This window comes from Pagrus major, chromosome 24 (genome assembly GCF_040436345.1).
Source record: "Pagrus major chromosome 24, Pma_NU_1.0".
NCBI lineage: Eukaryota > Metazoa > Chordata > Actinopteri > Spariformes > Sparidae > Pagrus > Pagrus major.
In genome coordinates, this window is record NC_133238.1 from 6,085,985 (window position 1) to 6,107,499 (window position 21,515).

A 21,515-nucleotide genomic window follows, 5' to 3' on the forward strand; every position below is an offset into this window, starting at 1 on the left:
ATCGACTCAACGCCCCAAAATACTAGGGGTGAACAATATGGATTTCTTTCAGCCCATACGATATATGATAATTACGTGCTGATCGTTGCTGATAATTTAACCAATAATTTCACAATTTAGTAAATTTAAAACAATGTAAAATAAAAGTGATATTCTATAACTCTAATAAGATTTTTTGTGTTGACAGTAGAAGCATTAATTAAATCCTTAGCAGTAAAAAGCTAATGTTAGGCTACATCATGGTCATATGACATAAACGTCACCACCACTAAGCATCTTACTACACAATTACTATACAGGTTTTCTATAAACTGATCGATGTACCAGTTGTAAAGTCAGAGTTTGAATAGTTTGTAACCAAAGTTGTCCTTGTAAAGACGGACTAGTGAGTAGATGAGTCTCTGTGTTCGCTGTGATGAGGTTTAATGTCCCCGACAACCTCTGTAGTCTCATTTAGACACTTGGTAGCAACCTCTTATTAATCTAATCTAATCTTATTTCACACATTTAACTGAAAACCCATGAAAAAAACCCACAGACTTTGATACGAGGGAACAGAGTGCAAACATGCGGACTGATTTCTGGGTTTTAGGACTCATTACTACACCACCAGTACGCCTATTTATTTCAGAGGTATGACATGAGGTTGTACTGTATAGAATCTACATTGTGCAAATTAAAGGGTGTAATAAATAAGTGTTATGCAGATTCAGCCAAAGAAGTTCCCTCATCAGCAGGTCTTCATCAATTATTACGATCTACACACGACACAATACCGTTATAAAATGGCAGTAGGGTAAAAAAAACAAGCCTTAAAATGATGTTTCTTGTTTTAACAGTTAATCTCCAACACCTTCAGGCATGTTGTGACGCAATTTTCTTGGGGGCGGAACCACGGTCACTACTAATCCCATGCAGGCTCAGAGCCGGACGGATTTCCGCGAAGCACCGTTGGACTCGGAAGCTGTTGGTCGGAAGAAGGACTGAGGGATGTGGCTGCTGTCAGTGCTGGTGCCTCTTCTCAGGCTCTATCTGTGCGGAATCAAAGTTCTTCTCTATCAGACGTTCAACAGATCGTTCACACTGCCAGGTCTGGTCTGTTTGTACTGTATTTACTACATGTCTGTCACGAGCTGTTAGTCTGTGTTCTTTAAAGCTAACTTTAGCCCCTGTTCACAATAGGTGCTGTTTGCATGCCGAACTCCTTTAAAATGTGAGCGTTTTCAAAAATATGATGCTATTTATCGACAAATGAAGCTCAATTATTGAACCTGAGTTACAAGCTTTTAATAACAGTGTCTTCCGGTCAGTTCGGCATACATGTTATACATCCAGTACGCACAGTTCACAGTGTGAGGAGTGATTCTCTCTACATAGCTTAGCATAATCCTCCATCAAAATAATGACAGGTGACCTGGTGAACCCGGCCTGAAAGATGTGGCTTCATGCTGCCAGAAGAATCACATGTATGTAGAACTGACTAGAAGACTAACTACTGACAGATAAAGCTAAATAATGTTTTTTATTCAGATATGCTGAAAGTACAGTTGTGAATTTCAGTAGAACTAGCAGTGACCTTTATGCTACTTAATGTCACCACTTGACATCATGTGATTCTAAAACCCAAAGTTTGATCTTCTGCACTCAAAGAGCTGTTACCCTCTGTCCTCACCTGTGTAATGTGAATGTGGAGGTGAAAACTAGGTAGCTTTCAGGGAAAAGGCTTGACATATAATATCCACTGAGCCCGGGACAGACTAAAGTCTGGGGGCCAAAGCCAATACAGATAATAGGGGTAAAAAATGCTGATATCGATATATCGGTTGGCTGGACTGGAGTAATTTATAATTATGAAATTCCCAGCAAAGTTTATTGTATCAGTGACCTGATGCCATTTTAAACAATAGTTTATTGTTAAACTGTAAAATATCCAGCCTCTCCTACATATCTTTGTAATCTTAATAGTTGGAGGGGTCATTGCAAAAAATGTGTGTATACATTGGATGATATATTTTTCAGTCCCTAATATCAGTAGTATCCATCAGGCTCTAATGAGGATATATTGATTCACACGATATGGTAAATGTATGCAAAATCACACATAAATAAGTGTTGAGAAAGATTACATGAGACCAAATTTGTTATGTGTGACAACAAAACTGTTGGTAACTAATTTTGTTCATTTCTAATGACAGTTTGCTCAGAATTAATCATTAATTAGCGGACATTTGTAGAATGATAATATCAGATTGTGTCATCTCAATGTCATTTTGCTGAAATGTGATCCATAATAATTGTCAATAACAAGACATTTTCTCTGCTTATATGACACATTAATGATTTCTTTGCAAGACTGTAAATGCTCTATAAGAATGTGTCTAACTATCATTCTATCAAGCGACTGATCAATAGATCGATTGAGCGATCGATAGATAAGATTAATAAAAAAAAGATGAATCTATACATTTATAATAAACAATAACCTCTCTGCTCTGCTCTTACTTCACAAACTGAATTGATAGTATTTTAAATACTCATAAAACCATAAAACAAAATAACAATTTCGGTTAAAGCATGTGACCTTAGAGTAGGAACTACACTACACTTAAACAAAGAGGTGATTGTGTCTCCAGTCAAGCCAGAGGTTTAGACTCATAATCTCACAAAGAATGCAGTTATTTGGTAAAGCAGAGTGGAGCAGTTAGGTCAGGAATTTCCTAATTTCATGTTGTTTATACGGAGTTTCCCACATCATGACAAAAAGTTGAGGCCTGACTGAAAAATTCCAGTTTCCAGTCTTTTTTTAGGACATCAATGTGTTATGGTCAAATTACACACACTTAGGCATTTAAGCCAGTTATTCAGACCACTTACAATAATCTGTTGTTTATTTTCTTCATTGATCAGTTTATTTTTTGGCCCATAAAATGTCAGAAAATTGGGAAAAATATTGATCAGAGGTTCCCAAAGCCCAAGATGACAACCTCAAATGTCTTGTTATGTCAAAGATATTCAGTGCACTGTCATAGAGGAGGTAAGAAACCAGAAAATAATCACATCCTAGAAGCTGAAACCAGAGAATTTTGGCGTTTTCTCTTCAAAAATGACTCAAGCCAATTAATTGATTATCAAAATAGATGGCAGTCATTGAAATAGTTGACAACTAATAGATTAATCGATTAGTCACTGTAGCTCTGGAAGATGTCTGTCATATTCCTCCTCTACTATTGTAAACCATGAGTGCAAAAGTGAGTAGCTGTTCTCTTATTCAGATGAGCTGAGATTAAAGGTGCTCTTACATGTATGATTTCACAGAACTAGAACTAGAACTAGAAGCCTGTCACCGTTATGCTGCATACTAGAGCCTGACTGATGTAATTGTCTGCCTATCAAAGATGCATCTTATATATAGCATTAGCATATGTATTTATTTTAATAGAACATAATGCTGAAAAGATGCCTGGTGTAATTAATAATAATCACATTCCCAGTGAAGTTTACTGTTTCAGTGCACTAATGTCCTTTTGGACAATAAAGTTTATTGTTTTACTGTTAAATATCCTGCCTCCAATGCATAACTTCATCAGGTCATTGTAACTCTATTATGAATTTTCATTCTATGGAGGTTTTATATTTGTAAAATCTTCCTCGAGCTAAGAACAGTGCTTTTAAAATCATTGACATCATCACAATGTTAGGTATTCTGGCTGAGCGGTAACTTGCTTTTGGAGACAGTGTGAGAACACTACTGTGCATATTCAGTGGCCTGCATGACAAGGAAGTAAACCTGGAAGTTAGAAAACTTTTCACTGGACTGAACTAGTGCAGTGCTCATTAAAAACATGCTGTTAAGCACAGATGATCTGGTAATATGAGGGGTTAACAGATCCAGTCTAAAGCCTCCTGAACTGCTCACAGACTCATGGGGCCGCCCTGATAATATCCAAAATGATGTTTAAGATTTAAAATCTGGATGATTACATTGGTACCCATGAGCTGGACCACAACAACCAATGAGAGAGGCATCCCAGAGCAGCTGACGGTGCTGCCAGGCAATAGTAAACATTGTAGCCCTTAGGAACAACGTTAGCTAGCATACTGCTGTTGAGAGAAATTTAAAATCTCACCTCCAGTTCTTACTTAGGAATAGAAAACTCGTCTTGACTGCGTCTCACTACTCATTCAGACTTGTTTAAAATTCTGCTTTTGTTTTTTCTCACTGCAACTCGTTACTACAGCAAGTTGTTGCACCATGCTAGTCTCTATTTTGTTTACATCTGCTTCCCCATGAGATCACGTGAGAGAGTTCAGACATGAGCGAGGGCTGCAACGAACAACTTTTTTGATAGTCAATTAATCTATAGATTATTGAAACGAATAATTCACTATTCGGATTATGAATCACAAAATTACTCAATGGCTCTTATTTAGCTATCAGCTTTTAAATTTAGCTTGAGGTTGTTTTAGGCATGTGCTATCTAACAATAAAGACAATAAAGATGAATACTTCATTCAAAAATATCAGTGTCAGGCAAAAGAGTAACATTAAGGTTACTCTTAAGATTTTATTGCTTTATAGTTGGATATGCACCATGTTTGCGTTTGTTATCTAGTTCTTATAAATCTATGAGCTGTATTCACATGTCTGGTTTTATGAAGTATTAAATGTGAGTGCATTCTTTAAAAATACACTTCACTTTTACATCCGAAGTGGTTTAGATAATTAGTTAAACTGTGGCACTATAATTACATGTTACATTACAGCCGAGTGTGGTTTGACAGACCACACTTGACCACACCTAGCTTGTGATGCTGGGTTTGGTCAGAGGTTTGAGAGACCTGTACCTTTCAACCTGTAGAGGCTAGAGCAGCAATATTTTCCTCCTTCCAAAATCTCATAAAAAATAATCTACTTGGCCAAGGGAACATTGTTGGCTATCCATCTATCCTGTCGATAACTTTTCAGTCAGAAAATGTGGAAGAGGGTATGGGAAATCTCATTAAATTCCCATTTGATTTAAACAGGGTTTTTTGAGATCAGATCAGCAGCATATGTTAAAGTAATCTGATTTCCTGCCTCAACCTGGTTTCAGTCTTGTGTTCATGTAAACATAGTTGAACAATCTCGATCCTATATTAGTTTAGCCTCACAAATAGCAAAAATGTTTTAATCTTCATCCTCAAATTTATATTTCACTATTCTTGTTAGGTACTCAATAAGTGAAGGCATCCAAGTGGATTTCTTACTGAAGGAACCAATGGAGGGTAAAGGTTCAGGACCTTCATGCTCCGGCCTCAATCTGGTCGCACACCCACGGGCAAAAAGCAAAGTCTGGAAATACTTTGGCTTTGACACAGATGCAGATGGCTGCATATTGCACTGGAAACGGATATACTGTCGCGTATGCATGAGTCAGATTGCTTACTCTGGAAACACCTCTAATCTGTCGTACCACCTTGAAAAGAACCACCCTGTAGAGTTCAGTGAGTTTGTGAAGAGCAACACAGATCAGATGCGCGAGGCATTTGCAACAGCATTCTCCAGGATAAAGAATGAGCCTTCAGGTCTACATGTTCAGCAGCAATCCCAGGACACAAACCTAAGGCAGAGTTTAGACTATGAAAACAGACGACACAATGATCTGACTGCTGCCATCATCAACTTCATCTGCGAGGGCTTGTACCCTGTATCTGTAGTTGAAGAGCCGACTTTCAAGACCTTAATGAGCACCGTTGATCCTGGGTACTGTCCACCGAGCAAAAGCGACCTGATAGTGAAAATGCTGCCTCAGATGTATTGCCGTACACGGGACATGGTCTTTAGTGAGCTTGCTGGGGTTGTGAACTGTGGTGTTACTACCGACCTTTGGCAAAGCCAAACCCAGAATAGAACATATATTTCACTCTCTATGCATTCAGTTAATTACAACAGTACAACTGGCTTCTCTATGACCAACAAGTGCCTTAAAACTTTTGAAGTACAAGAGGACAACACAGCCGAGAACATCACCAGAGCGATGTATGAAACCTTTGTTGAGTGGGGGATTACTCATAAAGTCAGTGGTGCCACCACAAATGGTTCAGTGGACATTGTCAAAGCATGCTCACTCCTAGATCTATCTGTGGAAATGCCTTGCCTTGGACACACCATCAACCGTGCAATGGATGAAGCCTTCCAGCTGCCGCGAGTCGACGGCTTTTTGGGATGTTGCCGCAAAATTGTTGACCATTTCAGGGAACCTGCAATGTATCTGCTGAGGGAAAAACAGAAGCAGCATGGCCTTGCCCAGTGTGCACTCATCACAGACAGGGGTAGGTCTTGGTTGGCCACGTTGGCAATGTTGCAAAGACTGAGGGAGCAACAGATTGCTGTAACTGAAACACTGAGAGAGAGTTCCAGCAACCATCAGTTCACCTTTGATGGTCCTGACTGGGCCTTGTTGGAGGGCTTGGCTGAAGTCCTCCAGCCTTTTAAAGTTGTCGCTAACATGATAACTTCTTGCAGGTACCCAACCATTAGCATGGTTAGGCCTGTGCTTCATATGCTGTTGAACAACACCCTCAAGGTCAAGGAAGGGGACCTCAAAGAGATCAGCATGACCAAAGAGGTAATCTCGAAGGTCCTATCAAGCACCTATTCACACAATTCACAACTATCACAAGAAATTTCCACATTCCTCAACATTGCTACCTTCCTGGATCCTCGGTACAAGAAGTTGCCCTTCCTGTCCACTCAGGAACGCTCCAAAGTTGAGAACAACATAATCGAGGAGGCAAAAGCAATCCTTGAGAAGCAGATTGCAGAGCGACCATGCCTAGATGATTTCTCCTTGGTATCTGACGAGCCACCTAGCAAAAAGCAGACACCTCTAAGAGAATCCTCAGCGAGCTGTGTATCCCAGGATAACCCTTTGGCTGCTATATTTTGCCAGTCTGATGCAGACCAGAGCCAGGAGGAGCTTCACGCACAAGTGTTAGAGGAGTTGAGCAACTACAAATCACAGCGAGTCCTAGGCCTGAATGAAGACCCTTTACTGTGGTGGTCAAGTCATGCACCCTTGTTCCCAACCCTCCCCAAGGTGCTCCAGAAGTATTGGTGTGTTCCCGCCATGAGTGTACCTTGTCATAGGCTGTTCAGCTCCTCTGGGACTGTTCTCTGTGGAAAAAGGAATCGCCTAGCTCCAGTTTTAGTAGATCAGCAGGTCTTCTTGTATGAGAACTCACGAAGCTACTATGAGCCTGAACCCTGTGAGGATGATTTGGACAATGTTTGGGAAGGAAACTGTCTGGGTCAGCCACTTGAATGACTGTGTGCTTGAATATGCAAAAAGTCAAAAAATTTGGATGACTTTACTCCCTGCTGATGCATTGAAAAATGTAATCAAGTGGTATCAGTTGTATGAAAATGTCTTGATCATACTATAATAATCTTTCTTTGACTTTTGGCCTTTAGTTAGTATGAAAAGGTTTTGGCCTATATTGCCTCACTGACATATTTTAAAATGCTTTTTTGCGTTTTTTCTCAGAGTGAGGTTATCAATCTCATGTCTGTGCATTGCAGTACAGAGCTAAAGCCAGGAGACATTTAGCCAAGCTAGTACAAAGAATGGAAGCAGGAAAAACTTCTTGCCTGTCCAACGATCAAGAAAAACATACATATCCAGACCTTCAAAGCCAACTAGTTAACTTCCATTTGTTTAATATATAAACACAAATGAAACCAATTATTGAACTATTTTTGCTCGGCTCCAACACGTCACTCTACATAAAACCATGCATTGCTGTTTTTAGCAATGCTAGCAGTGCAGCCCTATGTCCAAACTGCATACATAGAATTGTAATTTAAAAGTATTAAATTGAAAACCATTGATTTTTCTACAGATATACATGTTCACCAATTGAACGCCAGTTCTGATTTTTCTTCTAGTGGGCTGACATTTTGTTTTTCAGTGAAATGTCTCAACAACTATTGGACAGATTGCTGTGAAATTTGCTTTAGACATTTATGGTGCCAAGAAGATGAATCCTAATGACATCATTGATCATCTGACTTTGCATCTAGTTCGATCATCAAGTCAAAGTTTGATTTTTCTTTTTCCTTTGTAGGGTTGTCGGATGTCTATCAGTTGGCATATTTGCTTGCATATTGGCATATGACGTTCACAGAGAGCATCATAACATCCCCATGCCGGTTTTAAAAGGACCTTTACCCAGGCACCACATGGCCGGACCTTAGCTTTGTTCAGCCTCAGAAGCTTGAAAACAAAAAAGTGAGTTATCCAGTTACTGTCAGCCATCGGCGATGGATGATGGCCTTGTCTATCAGACCGACCGTAATGCTTACTATTATTGAATATATTATGAGGGACGTTAGTCATCATCATGTGAGCATGTTAACTAGAGATAGACCGATATGGTTTTTTCAGGGCCGATACCGATACCGATTATTAGTAGTCAAGGAGGCCGATAACCGATATTTGGAGCCGATATTCATTTGCAGTAAAACGGAAAATATTGGCCTTGATGCAGTTACATTATGTCTTAAGTCTTGAACAGCAATATCCTGCTCCTCTCTACAAGAAACTGTCAAAGGCAGCTTCAGGACACACTTCATCTAACAATATGTCATTTTCTGCTGCTTGGGATCTCAATCAACACAAAGTAAAGTAAAATAACTTGGTAGTTAAACAGCCATTATTGCCCTACAGTTTTCTCTCAGAAGATGCTTTGCTGTCAGTTTCTGCAGCTTCTCATGTGGCTTACACACACTTCTTTATTTATTAACGTTTTCTTAATTCTCTAGCCATCCCCTCAACGTGCTTCCCTGCAATAAAACTAACTGAATTTTACTCACACACACACACACACACACACACACACACACACACACACACACACACACACACAAACACTTCTTACTTTGATCACTGACTATTTCCCTATCAATATTATCAGCAACCTTGTTTCAAGTGATTAAACCGTTAAAAACACTAAATAGCCTGCAGCATCTTCACTTTAATAATCAGTGTTTATCATAGGAACAGACAGCTGCCGCTAACGTATTGGGCCTCACAGTAACGTCAGTAGTTACTGTAGAGTTGTACAGTTTCGCTACAGTCTGCTGAGCGTCCAGAGCCAGAAGGAGGAAGCGGACCGGTGGGGCTACCGGCGGGCTACGTTACTATCACGGACTATTTCCATATCGATATGATCAGCAACCTTGTTTCGAGTGATTAACAAGCACGTCTGGAGGGACTGCGAGCGGAGAGGAGAAAAAGTTTTGCCGAACGGAACCGGCGCTGTTCCTGGGGGCTCGGTTTCGAAGGTAAGTTAAGGCAGCAGACTCTCCTGAAATTGTAATAACCATCCCAGTCCTCTACACTCAACAACTACGAGTAACATTACTGAGCCCATTAACGTTATATAAACATAAGCGGCAGCTCTGCTCGCTCGCGGTCCCTCCAGACGTGCGTGTTAATCACTCGAAACAAGGTTGCTGATAATATCGATATGGAAATAGTCCGTGATAGTAGAAGTCTGTGTGTGTGAGAGAGAGAGTAAAAACCTAATGAACTCAATTCAGTCCAGTTTTATTGCAGGGAAGCACGTTGAGGTGAAGGCTGATTAGCATTAGCGTAACGTTAGCCACCGGTCCGCTGGGCTCTACACGCTCAGCAGACTGTAGCGAAACTCTACAGCTCACGTGAGCACTGTGCATGCACAGCTTTCACTGCTGATTGGCTGTTACCTGTGCGTGTAACCAGAGCGTGTAACCAATCAGATGGTGCTGTGGGTGGGACAATGCTGGAGACAGAGTAGTGACAGCAGACAGAGAGGCGCAGCTGCATCAGAGCCAAAATAACCCAGTTTTAAATTGATCTCTTATCAGCCGTCGGATTAAAAAAAAGGCCGATGCCGATATGCTTCAAAATGCCGAATATCGGCGCCGATAATCGGTCTATCCCTAATGTTAACACGTTGATGCTGGCAATTTATGAAATCACTGCAGTGCAAAAGTAAAGCCTAACAGAGCCGCTAGCATGGCTATAAGCTATCTGTCTTGTGACATTTCTGGAAATAATACAAACTGACGTAATGTGTTTTTCTAGTTTGAGCAGAGCTAGGCTAGCTGTTTTTCCTTGCTTCCAGTCTTAATGCTGAGCTAGGCTAACTACAGCCTGACTTGTACTTAAAGCACAAAATTAGAATAAGTCAAAAATCTTCTCAATCTTCTCAGTCACGGAAAGAAAGAACTTCAAGTTGGAAGAGATGTATTAAAGCCTGTAAGTAAACTATACAAATAACTTCTTCATTTATTTAAATAAGAGAAATCCTTTAAATGCTATGGTGTACATCATATTTTTACTTAAGCAGTCGTTAAAATCTGTACAGAAAATGTAGTTCATTGAAATAAACGTAACAGCAGAGATAGCCATAATATCTTCATATTGGATCCAACAAATGTGTAAACTAAAGGCAGTGTTGTGATTATAGAACAGTTATAATGTGTGTTGTCTCTATCTATGCCTCCTATAAACATCTACTCATTATGTTGTAAGCTCTGTTGTGTCTGTTTGACCTTTTCCGTTGCACTTTCAATTTTTCTTTTCAATGCTCTGTGAATCAACATTTTTGGTTTTGTTTGGGATGTGCTATATATGTAAATACCTACTGTATATGGATATCACAGCATAACAATTAACGATCTCTAAAAATGTCATGCTCTGCCTTACACTGGCACATGAACTGTCATGTAAGAGAGCGTCATGAAAGTAAAAAATATGTTTTCAACATTTGCTGAGTCAAATATTTCCATTTTTATAGCGACACTGATGCACTTTTATAATTGTTCATCTTCCACAGGGACAACAGTTTCAAATGTATTAGATGATTCTTGCCTTTTTCAAGATTAAGCCTTCCTGCCCTAACATAGTCCATAGGCATTTAGACTGCCCTGGACCCGTTGGATATCCATTCTGTCGCTGTAAAAGCTATGTGACAGAATCTTATCTGACACATGAACTGCTGCAAAGAAAACAAAGTCAAAGTCAGGAAGTGGATCAGTGGCTGAATCCCAATGTCTAGACTTCACTGCTCTTGTAGATTTGTGCTGTTTGCGGGAAGTCTAAGTGCTGATGTCTGTCCAAACCCACAATTCATCAAGCCCCCGCAAGGGCCCTCAAGCAGACTTTTTGCTGACTTTCAGAGTGTGCTTGGGGTGCGGACTTCACCGGGCTTCCCTGATTTAATTACTCTTGGGTCCTGGGATTCATGTGGAAGCAGCTTTGACACACAGATCAAGCCCCCCCTCATGGTAACGGTATTCCTCAACGACAGTGTTGTGGTGACTGGTTTAAATAGCCTTGTCTCATACCCTCGCAGAATTGACATGATGACAGTAAACGTGTCACAGTATGTACGACTGAAGTCCGCAAATGTTCAGCACGCAAAGTCCAGAGGATGGACATTTAGATTCAGCCAATGAGACTAAGTGAACTGGCTGTGATGTCGCTACATTTAACCCTACATGTTACAGAAAAGAACACATTTATGTGGTTCCAAAACAAGTGGAAATGGATTGCATATTGTTCTCATGTGGTCCCCTCTCTCCTCCTACACAGTCTTACCAAAGCAAAATGGAAGGGTTGCCATTGTGACTGGGGGTACCAGAGGAATGGGTTTTGAGACAGCGAGACACCTGGCAAGCCTGGGCATGCATGTTGTCATAGGTAGGCTACTGTCCAATCATATGCCTGAAGCCAGATTATATACTGTATACCCTGCTTCTCCCTCCAAATTAATACATCTGTCTGCAGTCAAGCTTTAAAGGAGCGATTTGTAAGATATGGTCAGAATTTTAGTTTAAAATATTCAGAAAAATGATCTTTCATTATCAACAGAGTGTGAAGAAACAACAGTGTTTATGTCATGTCAAACACGTCTATGTACTGTGTTGCAGAAATGTCTACTGAAGTTAGAATGCTAACCAGCTAGCCCTAGCCCATCCTTTCTCCTAATACCACTTTGTACCTCAAGAGTCTGATAGCCTCGTCGCTTCAGCTGGGAGATGTAAAAGTGGCGAGTTCTCTACTTAGTCTAATAAGTCAACCAAATAGACTAAAAAAATGTCAAGGATGGAAATATTTTTACACCGTCATAAACCATCAAATAATAGAGTTACTAGCTGCATGGTGTATTGAGCTACTTGCTAACGGCAGGTTAGCGGTTCTAGAGCTACCTTCATATTCTGGCCATTTCTTACAAATTACACCTTTAATTCACAATTTTCTCTCACCCTAATTGTTCACTGACAATAAATGAAGCAAATACTGTTAACAGAAGACACTTGTGTTGCTCCATAATTTTGTAAAATCCTGTTTTAATTTGAAGACTCACAACATAAGGGGCCCGAGATAGATTTGTAACCATCTGTGCTGTCCTGTTGTCACAACTATGTTTTGGGGGCTTTATGAGATTTTAGCTTCTAGATGCTCCTGATTGGTGTCTTATGTAAGCTAATGACTGAGCTTCACATTGGCTTTCAAAGTTGTGGTTTATTTCCAAAGATTGGACTCATGGTTGAGCTGGTGCACATTTTGTGGAGTGGCTAAAAGACCCACAAGTCACTTTGCACCTCAGCCCCAATCTGACCAAATTCTACTGAACTGAATAAGGTGATGATCTTACATTCCAATCAAACAGCATGTTTGTGTTCTGTAGTCAACATGATTAAAATAATAAAGCTCAGATTGATTATTTTTATAACGGGAAATAAGTTTGAAGGGATACACGAATGATTAGCACTGCTGTAAACAGAGATGTTAGGCAGTAGGATTACGTTAAAATGGATATCTACTGGAACATCTGCCCACCAAGCCTCTCTGATCTCCATCATCTCCAGCTGGGAACGAGAAAGAAGAAGGCAAAGCAGCTGTCCGGATGATTGAAGAAGAAGGCAGCAAGGGGAAAGGTAATCATCTGTCTGTCTCCATCGCTTTGTCTTTGGTCGTATCTGTCATTTTAGCATTTTTTTCAGCAGGTATAAAGTAGTCAGGTATAAAATGTGAAATGACACAACTGGTTCTGTAAGGTGAGTAACTGTCAATATAAATCTACTGGGGTAAAAAGTAAGAAAATTTAATATTTATATATATATACTCAGTGTACATGTTCCAAATGACTACTTCCATTAATGAACTTTAGGCTCAAATACAATTTGGAGTACCATAGTACCATAAAATATAAATACATACAAGTACCCTAAAATTGTACGTGTAGTTGTAGTTGTTGGATACATGGTAACACTTTATCATTAATAAATGGCAACTGTATAGTTATGTATAGTTATTACACTGTTAACAAACAATGAAATATTGTGTAGTTCATCTATAAACTGACAACAGCACCAGGATGAACATGTCTTTCCAGAAGAATGTTGTGTGCGTCATTATAAATGAATATGAGAAACAACTCCAGGACATGACTGTAGACACAGAGGTTCATGTGTGTGAGTTAATGTGGCTGAACTTTAAATTTGGTTGTCCTAAAAAGATCTCAAATGAGCTTTGTGCTTTTGTTCTTCCCCTGAGGACTTCATGAACAGTCAGTCTGTGTCAGTAGAGATCTAACCTATTTTGTTTCATTTCGAAAACCAATTGTAAATTACGGAGTTTGTCCAAAAGCGCACAATCTGAACCTGAGGGCCAACGTCGGCACAGCGCTGATGAAAGCAGCTTTTAATGGGACTGATGAAGGCAGCCAGCTGTTCATAACCTGACTGATGTAGAGAGAAGTGTCCTATAAATTGGAAAATCTTCCAGTCGAGTGAATTTCCTCCTAAACACAGGAGAGAGTGCTGCATGGACAGGCCAGTGTAATGACAGCCATCATTATCATGCCATCTCCACACAGAGAGCTCTTTGTTTCAGTGCGACTGGGTGACAAACAGCACTAATTAGTCGAGTGATTTAGTGGATTCTAAGTAGGCTTTTTAATGTCCGTCTGCAAACGGACATTCTGCAGCAAAACATCACTTCAAACCCTACTTTTACCCTCTCTTGTCAGGCATCCCAATTAGTGTGATGCACAATATTCTCCAATGGAGGAGTTTAATTGATTTAATAGGTGCTCGAGAGGTTAGGTCAGTAAAGTTACTCATGAATAACATGCCTGCAGTTGCTAGGAAATAAGCATGTACCAAGATTTAGAGAGAACATGCTCTAGTTTCAAAGCTGTTCAGAGCTTTAATCCCACATTCAGTGCAGATTTACTATGCCAGTTTAACCCTCAATGTTCCCTTGAAGTCGAAATCAATATTTAAGTGTTTTTGTTCACATTTTGCTACATATCTCACCATTGGCCATAAAAAAAAAATCCTGTAGGTATTCTTCATGGTATTTCTAGAATTTACTGAAAAACAAGTAGCGAGAAAAAGTACCTGCATAAAACCCGTCTCTATAACTTGTACAAAACACAACTTTATTCACTTATTTGGGTGAAAGTGGACTAGGGCCAAATGCACTAGGACCATTGACCCTATCCACACAGCGGCCATTTTGTTAGTGAATCTGACAAATTGTTATAATTTCATCACTTACCAGTTGAGCAGCGACTGACAAGTTATTGCACAATGAAAATCTGGAAGGAAATTGGGCCATATTTTGATGTAAAACAACATGCAGTATATGATAACCCATTAGCAACCAACTCCTAACTAACATTTCTGTTTGATTACATCCAGTGAGTTTCACTTCCAGGCTTAAAGAAATCTGTCCAAGATACGTGTTGAAATTTCAGAACTAATTCATCCTTCTCCTATCATATCCTGTAATATAAACAGTAATGTTATCTAGGATGTGAGGAAAATGGAGTACAAAGGTGATTCATGGAGTTTCCTGATGGACAGATACCAGCTGCTTTACTGTTTAAGTAACTGCTAATTGCTGCTAAATGTAACATCTGTTAGGTAATTAGCTCAGTTAGCCGTGCAGCTAAGTTAGCAGTCCTATTTACCTTCTTAGCCCCGGGGTGCCAGGAGCCAAACCAGGCAAAGAAAACCACCTCAGTACTGTATTCCCTGTCTTCAGACTGCCTTTCTCTCATGCTGTCGTTCCAGCCCGGTCCAGTTGCGTTCACCTAGAGCTATAGAATATCCACAACAAGTCTCTCCTGTTCTTACAGGAAACATAGCACATAGCAAATAGCACTCCACTAGGCATTCAATGGGAACTTTAAAGGGGCAATATGTAATCATTTTAGTTGAACACATTTGAAAATTAACTAACTTAACGTTATGACACGTCTATGTATTGCGTTACATAAATATCTACTGAAGTTAGTATGCTAACCAGCTAGCCCCGACCCATCCCGGTCCAAAGCTCCTATGATTACAGTGTAAACACCAACAGTCCCCTGGTCCCCGAGCTCTCCGTCAGAACACTAGCTGCATGGCTAACTAAGTTGAGCAGCTAACGACAGCTAATAAATAGCTAGCCCCTATTTATTTTAAATATTAATTTGACAGGTGGCTAATTCTTACATATTGCACCTTTAATTCCCCTCAGCTCTTCAGAGACTCTGAACTTCTTTGATTTTACAGGTTAGAGACTACCTGGTGAAACCATAGCGAAGCATTTAGAAGCTAAATAACCAGATTTTTTATGGATCGCTCCCATTTTCCTCAGAGTAGCATCAACACAATGAGTTTATTCCTTCATGGAGACATGACAGAAACCTCTTAAGTGTGTAGTGTGATGCTTAAAGCAAAAAGGTAATATTTGGAACTTCATGCACAATATTTGGTTCTGTATCATTTTCTGCATGAGGTGCAGGCATCTTTTTTGAACAAGAATACCTGATTAGTATGCTCTCTATACAGGCTTTCTCTGTCAGGCTCTCTGAAATCTGTGTTTTTTTCTGTTGACAGCTGAGTTTGTCTACGTGGACCTGACCTCAATGAAATCAGTGCGACAGTTTGTAAAGACGTTCAAGAACAAAGGCCTCCCCCTCCATGTTCTGGTTAACAACGGTAGGTTGCTGTGATTGTCTCTGTAAAGGCGTGAAAAGTCATACTGGCGTTACATTTTGAAAGTCTAGGTGTTTGTCAAACAGTTTTTAGGTCGAGTGATTGGACGTGCATTGTAGACTAAAAGCATACTTGTGTCTAATGTCATCCCCTCATACAGCTGGCACCATGCTGGTTCCTGAGAGACAGACAGAGGACGGCTTCGAGTTCCACTTTGCGCTCAACTACCTCGGCCATTTCCTGCTGACCAACCTGCTGCTGGACCTGCTGAAGAGGTCAGGAAGACACGGCTGCTGCTCCAGGATCGTCAACATGTCCTCTGCTACACACTACGCAGGAGTGGTGGACCTGGATGATTTAAACAGGAGGTACGAGGAATAATTACAATCCTAAAACTCTCGATGTCACAAACACTTAACAGTCTATTTAAACCAGCTGCAGGGATTTAACGATCTGAAGAAGCTTTTCATACAGTATGAAGCAGCTACTGATAACTGATACAGTGAGAATCACTCATATTGATTTTACTGATAACTACTTTACTGACATTCCCGCTTTAACCACATTAAACATAAATGTTTTAATGCTGATTTGAATGCCTCTTCTGGCTGCATGTTTCGTTTTTTAAATCTGATTTAAAAAATGACAATGAATGTACCTTTACCAAATAACTAATGTAAAACTAATGGCAGTCCCATCAGTCTCCACTGTACGTTGTTTTGTCATGCTAATTAGCAAATGTTAGCATCCTTATGTGCTAAACTAAGATGGTGAAAATCGTAAACATTATACCTGTTGAACATCATGCTAATTAGCAAATGTTAGCATCCTTATGTGCTAAACTAAGATGGTGAAAATCGTAAACATTAAACCTGTTGAACATCATGCTAATTAGCAAATGTTAGCATCCTTATGTGCTAAACTAAGATGGTGAAAATCGTAAACATTATACCTGTTGAACATCACGCTAATTAGCAAATGTTAGCATTCTAATGTGCATGTTAGCATTGTCATTGTGAGCATGTTAGCATTTAGCTCAAAACACCACTTATGTCTAAGTACAACCTCACAGAGCTGCTAGCAATGCTGTATAGCCTGGTTCTAGTTTAATCATAAAATCCCTTCCAGACGAGGGAACCAGGAGTGGGAAAACGCTAACTGATTTCTGGGTTTTAGGACCTCTATATTTATGGAAGTGCAAGTTTGAATGAAGAACGAATTCTTTACCTGGCTTTCATTCCTGACAGAGAGAAGAACGGTTTGAAACAACATTTTGGCCTTCATATCAAAATGAATACGTAAATAACATTTAAAAGAAGCACACAGTAATTGGAGAGTTAACTAAATAACTGAAATATGAAAACTCCAAATAATTCAAACATTGAAAGACTTCAACTCATGACAAGTATTTCTAAAAATCTTGGCTATGGCGTGCCATTAGCTAACATCCTAAATCAGCATGAAACAAGATATAACGCTACATTCTGGTGTTTGTGGATAATAGATTTATTTCTTAATCATCCTAGTGTGCTATAAAAGATTAAATTCTTTTATCTCCCAATCATTTTTACATGGTTTTTACACCGCATTGGCTAAGTGCAGACATCCATCCTCTGAAGTCATACTGTTGTCTAATGCAGCTGAATATGGTTCATTTATGGTTTTTCACAACAATATTCCCTCTCAGACAGCACAGAGAAGAATAAAGAGGAGTCTTTCCTCCAGGGCGTCACAGCGGTGCAGCTCAACTGCACTCCGAGATCTGATCGATAGCACTGTCTCATCATCAAGAGACCATGAGTGAATGTTGTCTCTGTTGAGTGTGTGGAACATTTTGAAGGGAAGTTATGGAGTGTTTAAAATTCAAAAAATATTGTCTAGACTCACTCTCAGCCTTCAAACCAACATAGTCAACCCACAGCTCTGAGCTATAATCAACCTTCATGGCTCAGTCTGAAGTTGATGTCACGTTGAGAATTTGTGCATGTTTTAATGAAAGCATGACTTCAAGGTTAATAAGCACACTGTCGTCCCCTCCCCCGCCCTGTCTCCAGGAAACACTACAGTTCCCATGGTGCCTACTCCCAAAGCAAACTGGCTCTGGTCCTCTTCACCTACTACCTGCAGGAGCAGCTGATGGCTGGCGGTTTCCCAGTGACCGTCAACGCCGTGGACCCCGGCATGGTGGACACGGCGCTGTACGACAACCTGTGGACCCTTGCACAGGCAATGAAGAAACCTGTGGCCAAGATACTGTTCAGGGTACATTTTTAATGGCATGACTTGTCTTGTGTTATATATCTTAGGGCTCGGTGACGTGGCCAAAACATAATTTCTTTTTCTTTTTTTTCAAGCATGGAGATGATTAACCGTTTTAATTGCCCCTGCAAAATGCAAGAATACAAAAGACTAATGGCTGCTTCAGTATTTTAAACATTTCCATGTGCACATTAATGTCACTGCAGCAAATATCATGGCACATTTAGGCAGCACATTGAAAATATGTTATTATAAAGGAAACTCTTCAGAGGAAACACACTTAAACTTTTAGCTTCTGAAGTAAATATTTTGTAGACGGCTCTGATGGAGCTCAGGATTCATCAGGAGGTTGGCTGCTGTACTTCAAACAATTTCAGTGTGTGAACCTGTACTGTGTGTGTGTGACCTTATGATGTTTATTAGAACATACAGCATTAACATTACTGTAAATCTCCAGTGTCGGGAGATTTAAATAATCCATAAATGTAAGCTGCTGTGCCTCGTGCATAAATGTGCACATTGTCTCTAAAAATGGAGAAACTTATCGTTTCTGCTGCAGGGGCATCGATGCAGCTAATATCATTAATTTTGTTTTACCTCAAGCTGTTGACGGTTCTTTTCTTCTCTCAGACTCCAGCGGAGGGAGCGTCCATATCTGTCTACGCAGCAGCTGCCTCTGAGATGGAGGGGGTGGGGGGTTGTTACCTGTACAACGGCAAGAAGAGGGAGTCCTCTGACTCCTCCTACGACTCTGAGCTACAAGCGAAGCTGTGGAAGAAGAGCTGTGAGCTGGCGGGCCTTCCGTAGGCCTGACTGTGACCCTCACACAGGAAAGATCCACATCAACCAGCGTCACCTAAGAGATGGTACCTGCAGCTTACTGATCATATAGAACCACTGCCGCACTTTATATTGTGCCAACACTTAGATATCTAGATTATTATACGCACATGGACATGCTTCACTTTCTGCACAGTTAATTCCTGTTATCTGTATGTTTTAGTTCTCAACAGCTGATCAGCTATAGAGAGTCAAATACAGAGTTCTCCATGTGCCAAATGCACTTGTTGTGTTTACAGGCCAAGTTTTTCTAGTCGAGCAGCTTTTGTTGCGTAACAATGACAGACAATCTGTTCACCACAGCAGCCTGAATGCCTTATCAGTGCCTATGTAAGCCTACAGCGGAGGCTGTATTGATTTATTTTAAGTATTTTTTTTAATATTCTGGCATAGTCTCAATTAATGTTTCCACATGTGTGATATAATGTGATGTGTCAGTATGTAGATAGTGTAGAGATCTGAATTGAGATTTCATTTAAAGAAGAACAAAACATTTCATGGAGCTTCACACACCACAAATGTACTTCAGTCTGAATGATAATTCATTTTAACATTCATATTATGAATCAGCATGTAAAGTGAATATGAAGTACAAATAATTTTAGAAATTTAAGAGCCCCCACATACCAATGGCTCTGGTTTTAGTTTGGTTGCTCAAAGCAAAGGTGTTAACAAAGTCCCATTTCCTTCTTGACTTCAATTTGTGATGTTTCAGGATAAGGCTGGCAAAAATCCAGATTTGTCTTGTTGTTAATTCTTTGAAAATGGCAAAACTAACAACGATCAATCCCACATACACTGTGCCGCTGCCGGAAACACTTACTGGAGAACCAGATCTTTATTAATCCATGCTGAAAATGGTCCAAAGGCAGTAACTCCTCCTCATTTTTGAGTAAAGTTAGCTGAAAACTACACCTACCAGACAATTTAGGAAACGAGCCTGAGACATTAGGGTTAGGTGGTTTGTGAAAATGAAACTACAGTATATACTGTATGTGTAAGTTTGTTTTGAAAGATGAACACGCTCAGTAGGAACCACTGTGCTCGGGGCTGACAGCCACATGGATAGTGAAGTCATGAAGACACTTTGGTGGTCTGGGTCTGCACTTGGATATTGTTTAATGCCAGCTTTATACTTTAACATTTTCTGTTGATTAATTTCAAATATGTAGAGAAATGTTTTTTAAATTGTTCCTCATATCATCTAATGAATTTTGGATATTAATTTTCCAAACAAATCAAAAATGTATTTTAGTATTGTGCCTCAATGGTTGCTTGAATCTGTGAAATACATTAAATAATAACAGTATTATTTATGTGATATGCCATGAAGATTGTAGAAGACTTCCCAAAGTCATCATCCAGACTGCTGTCCTTCATCTCCTCCGCTCTGTCCTTGTTATCCACCTCCTCTTACTGCATGCATTACAGTCAGACACTGTTTCCATTAAAGGTCTGATTTATTGATTATATAACGCACACAAATATTTACAATGATCACTGTGAATAATGATTTTATCAGTGTGCATTCATTTATAGTGTTTATGAATAGTATGTTTACATGTATCATATCAACAGACGTCCCACTTGGGGCAAGAATATGTTGATCACTAATAAAGAAAATTGCCTCCAAATTTCTGAGTTGCCTGCGTTTTATATATGTTTTATTATATTTTTAGCTTAGACAGGCGTTCATTAACTGAAATACTGAATACACAACAATAACTAAAAAAGATATTAGTAACACATCTGACTTCTGAATGATCAAGCAGTACACTATATGGTGATTTCTGCAATGTAAATGACACCACATGTAGAAAAGGCAAGATTCTTTATATGGCTCCATTCAGACACGGGGATTCAAAGTGCTTTACAGAAACATAATGCATTGAAATAGGACATTAAGACATTGAGAAACATGCATTTATGGGAGAATTATTCATATTTTTGATCTGCAATGCAATACACATATTTTGCAATGTATGCAACAGGAGAAATATGACAAAACATAGTATGTGTATTTACACTGGGGATGCTGGAGACATGTGCCTACTACTGTTTAAAATGTCTGATTTAAAAGCAGAATGTCCTTAGAATAGCTGGAACCAAAGAAATGTTACTTACAAACTTAGATATTGCCAGAATTTTTGTTTAAAATAAAAATTATAACAAACGTAACAAGTGTGAAGAGACAACAGTGTTGACGTTCTGTCAAAGACGTCTATGTTTCGTGCTGCAGAGATGTCTACTGAAGTTAGCATGCTAACCAGCTAGCCCTGGCCCGTCCTGTCTCGTAATACCATTTTATACCTCAAGAGGTGATTGTCTGATGATACAGTAGATACAGTATATGCCAGCTGTTAGTGTAATAAATGATCAAAATAAATGAAAT

General features: G+C 39.6%; 2 protein-coding genes across 2 annotated transcripts; both read left to right on the plus strand.

Annotated features, from left to right (window-relative positions):
- Nucleotides 1-988: 988 nt before the first annotated feature.
- dhrsx (dehydrogenase/reductase (SDR family) X-linked) lies at nt 989-20,751 on the plus strand. Its single transcript, XM_073462560.1, has 7 exons — nt 989-1,090; nt 11,622-11,729; nt 12,902-12,970; nt 15,926-16,027; nt 16,185-16,392; nt 18,079-18,286; nt 18,914-20,751. The coding sequence occupies exons 1-7, from the start codon at nt 991-993 to the stop codon at nt 19,088-19,090; spliced, it is 972 nt and encodes a 323-aa protein (XP_073318661.1). The 5' UTR covers nt 989-990; the 3' UTR covers nt 19,091-20,751.
- LOC140992261 (E3 SUMO-protein ligase ZBED1-like) lies at nt 1,017-7,355 on the plus strand. Its single transcript, XM_073462559.1, has 2 exons — nt 1,017-1,090; nt 5,210-7,355. Exon 2 carries the CDS (start codon nt 5,259-5,261, stop codon nt 7,305-7,307), a length of 2,049 nt encoding a protein of 682 aa, XP_073318660.1. The 5' UTR covers nt 1,017-1,090; nt 5,210-5,258; the 3' UTR covers nt 7,308-7,355.
- Nucleotides 20,752-21,515: the final 764 nt, after the last annotated feature.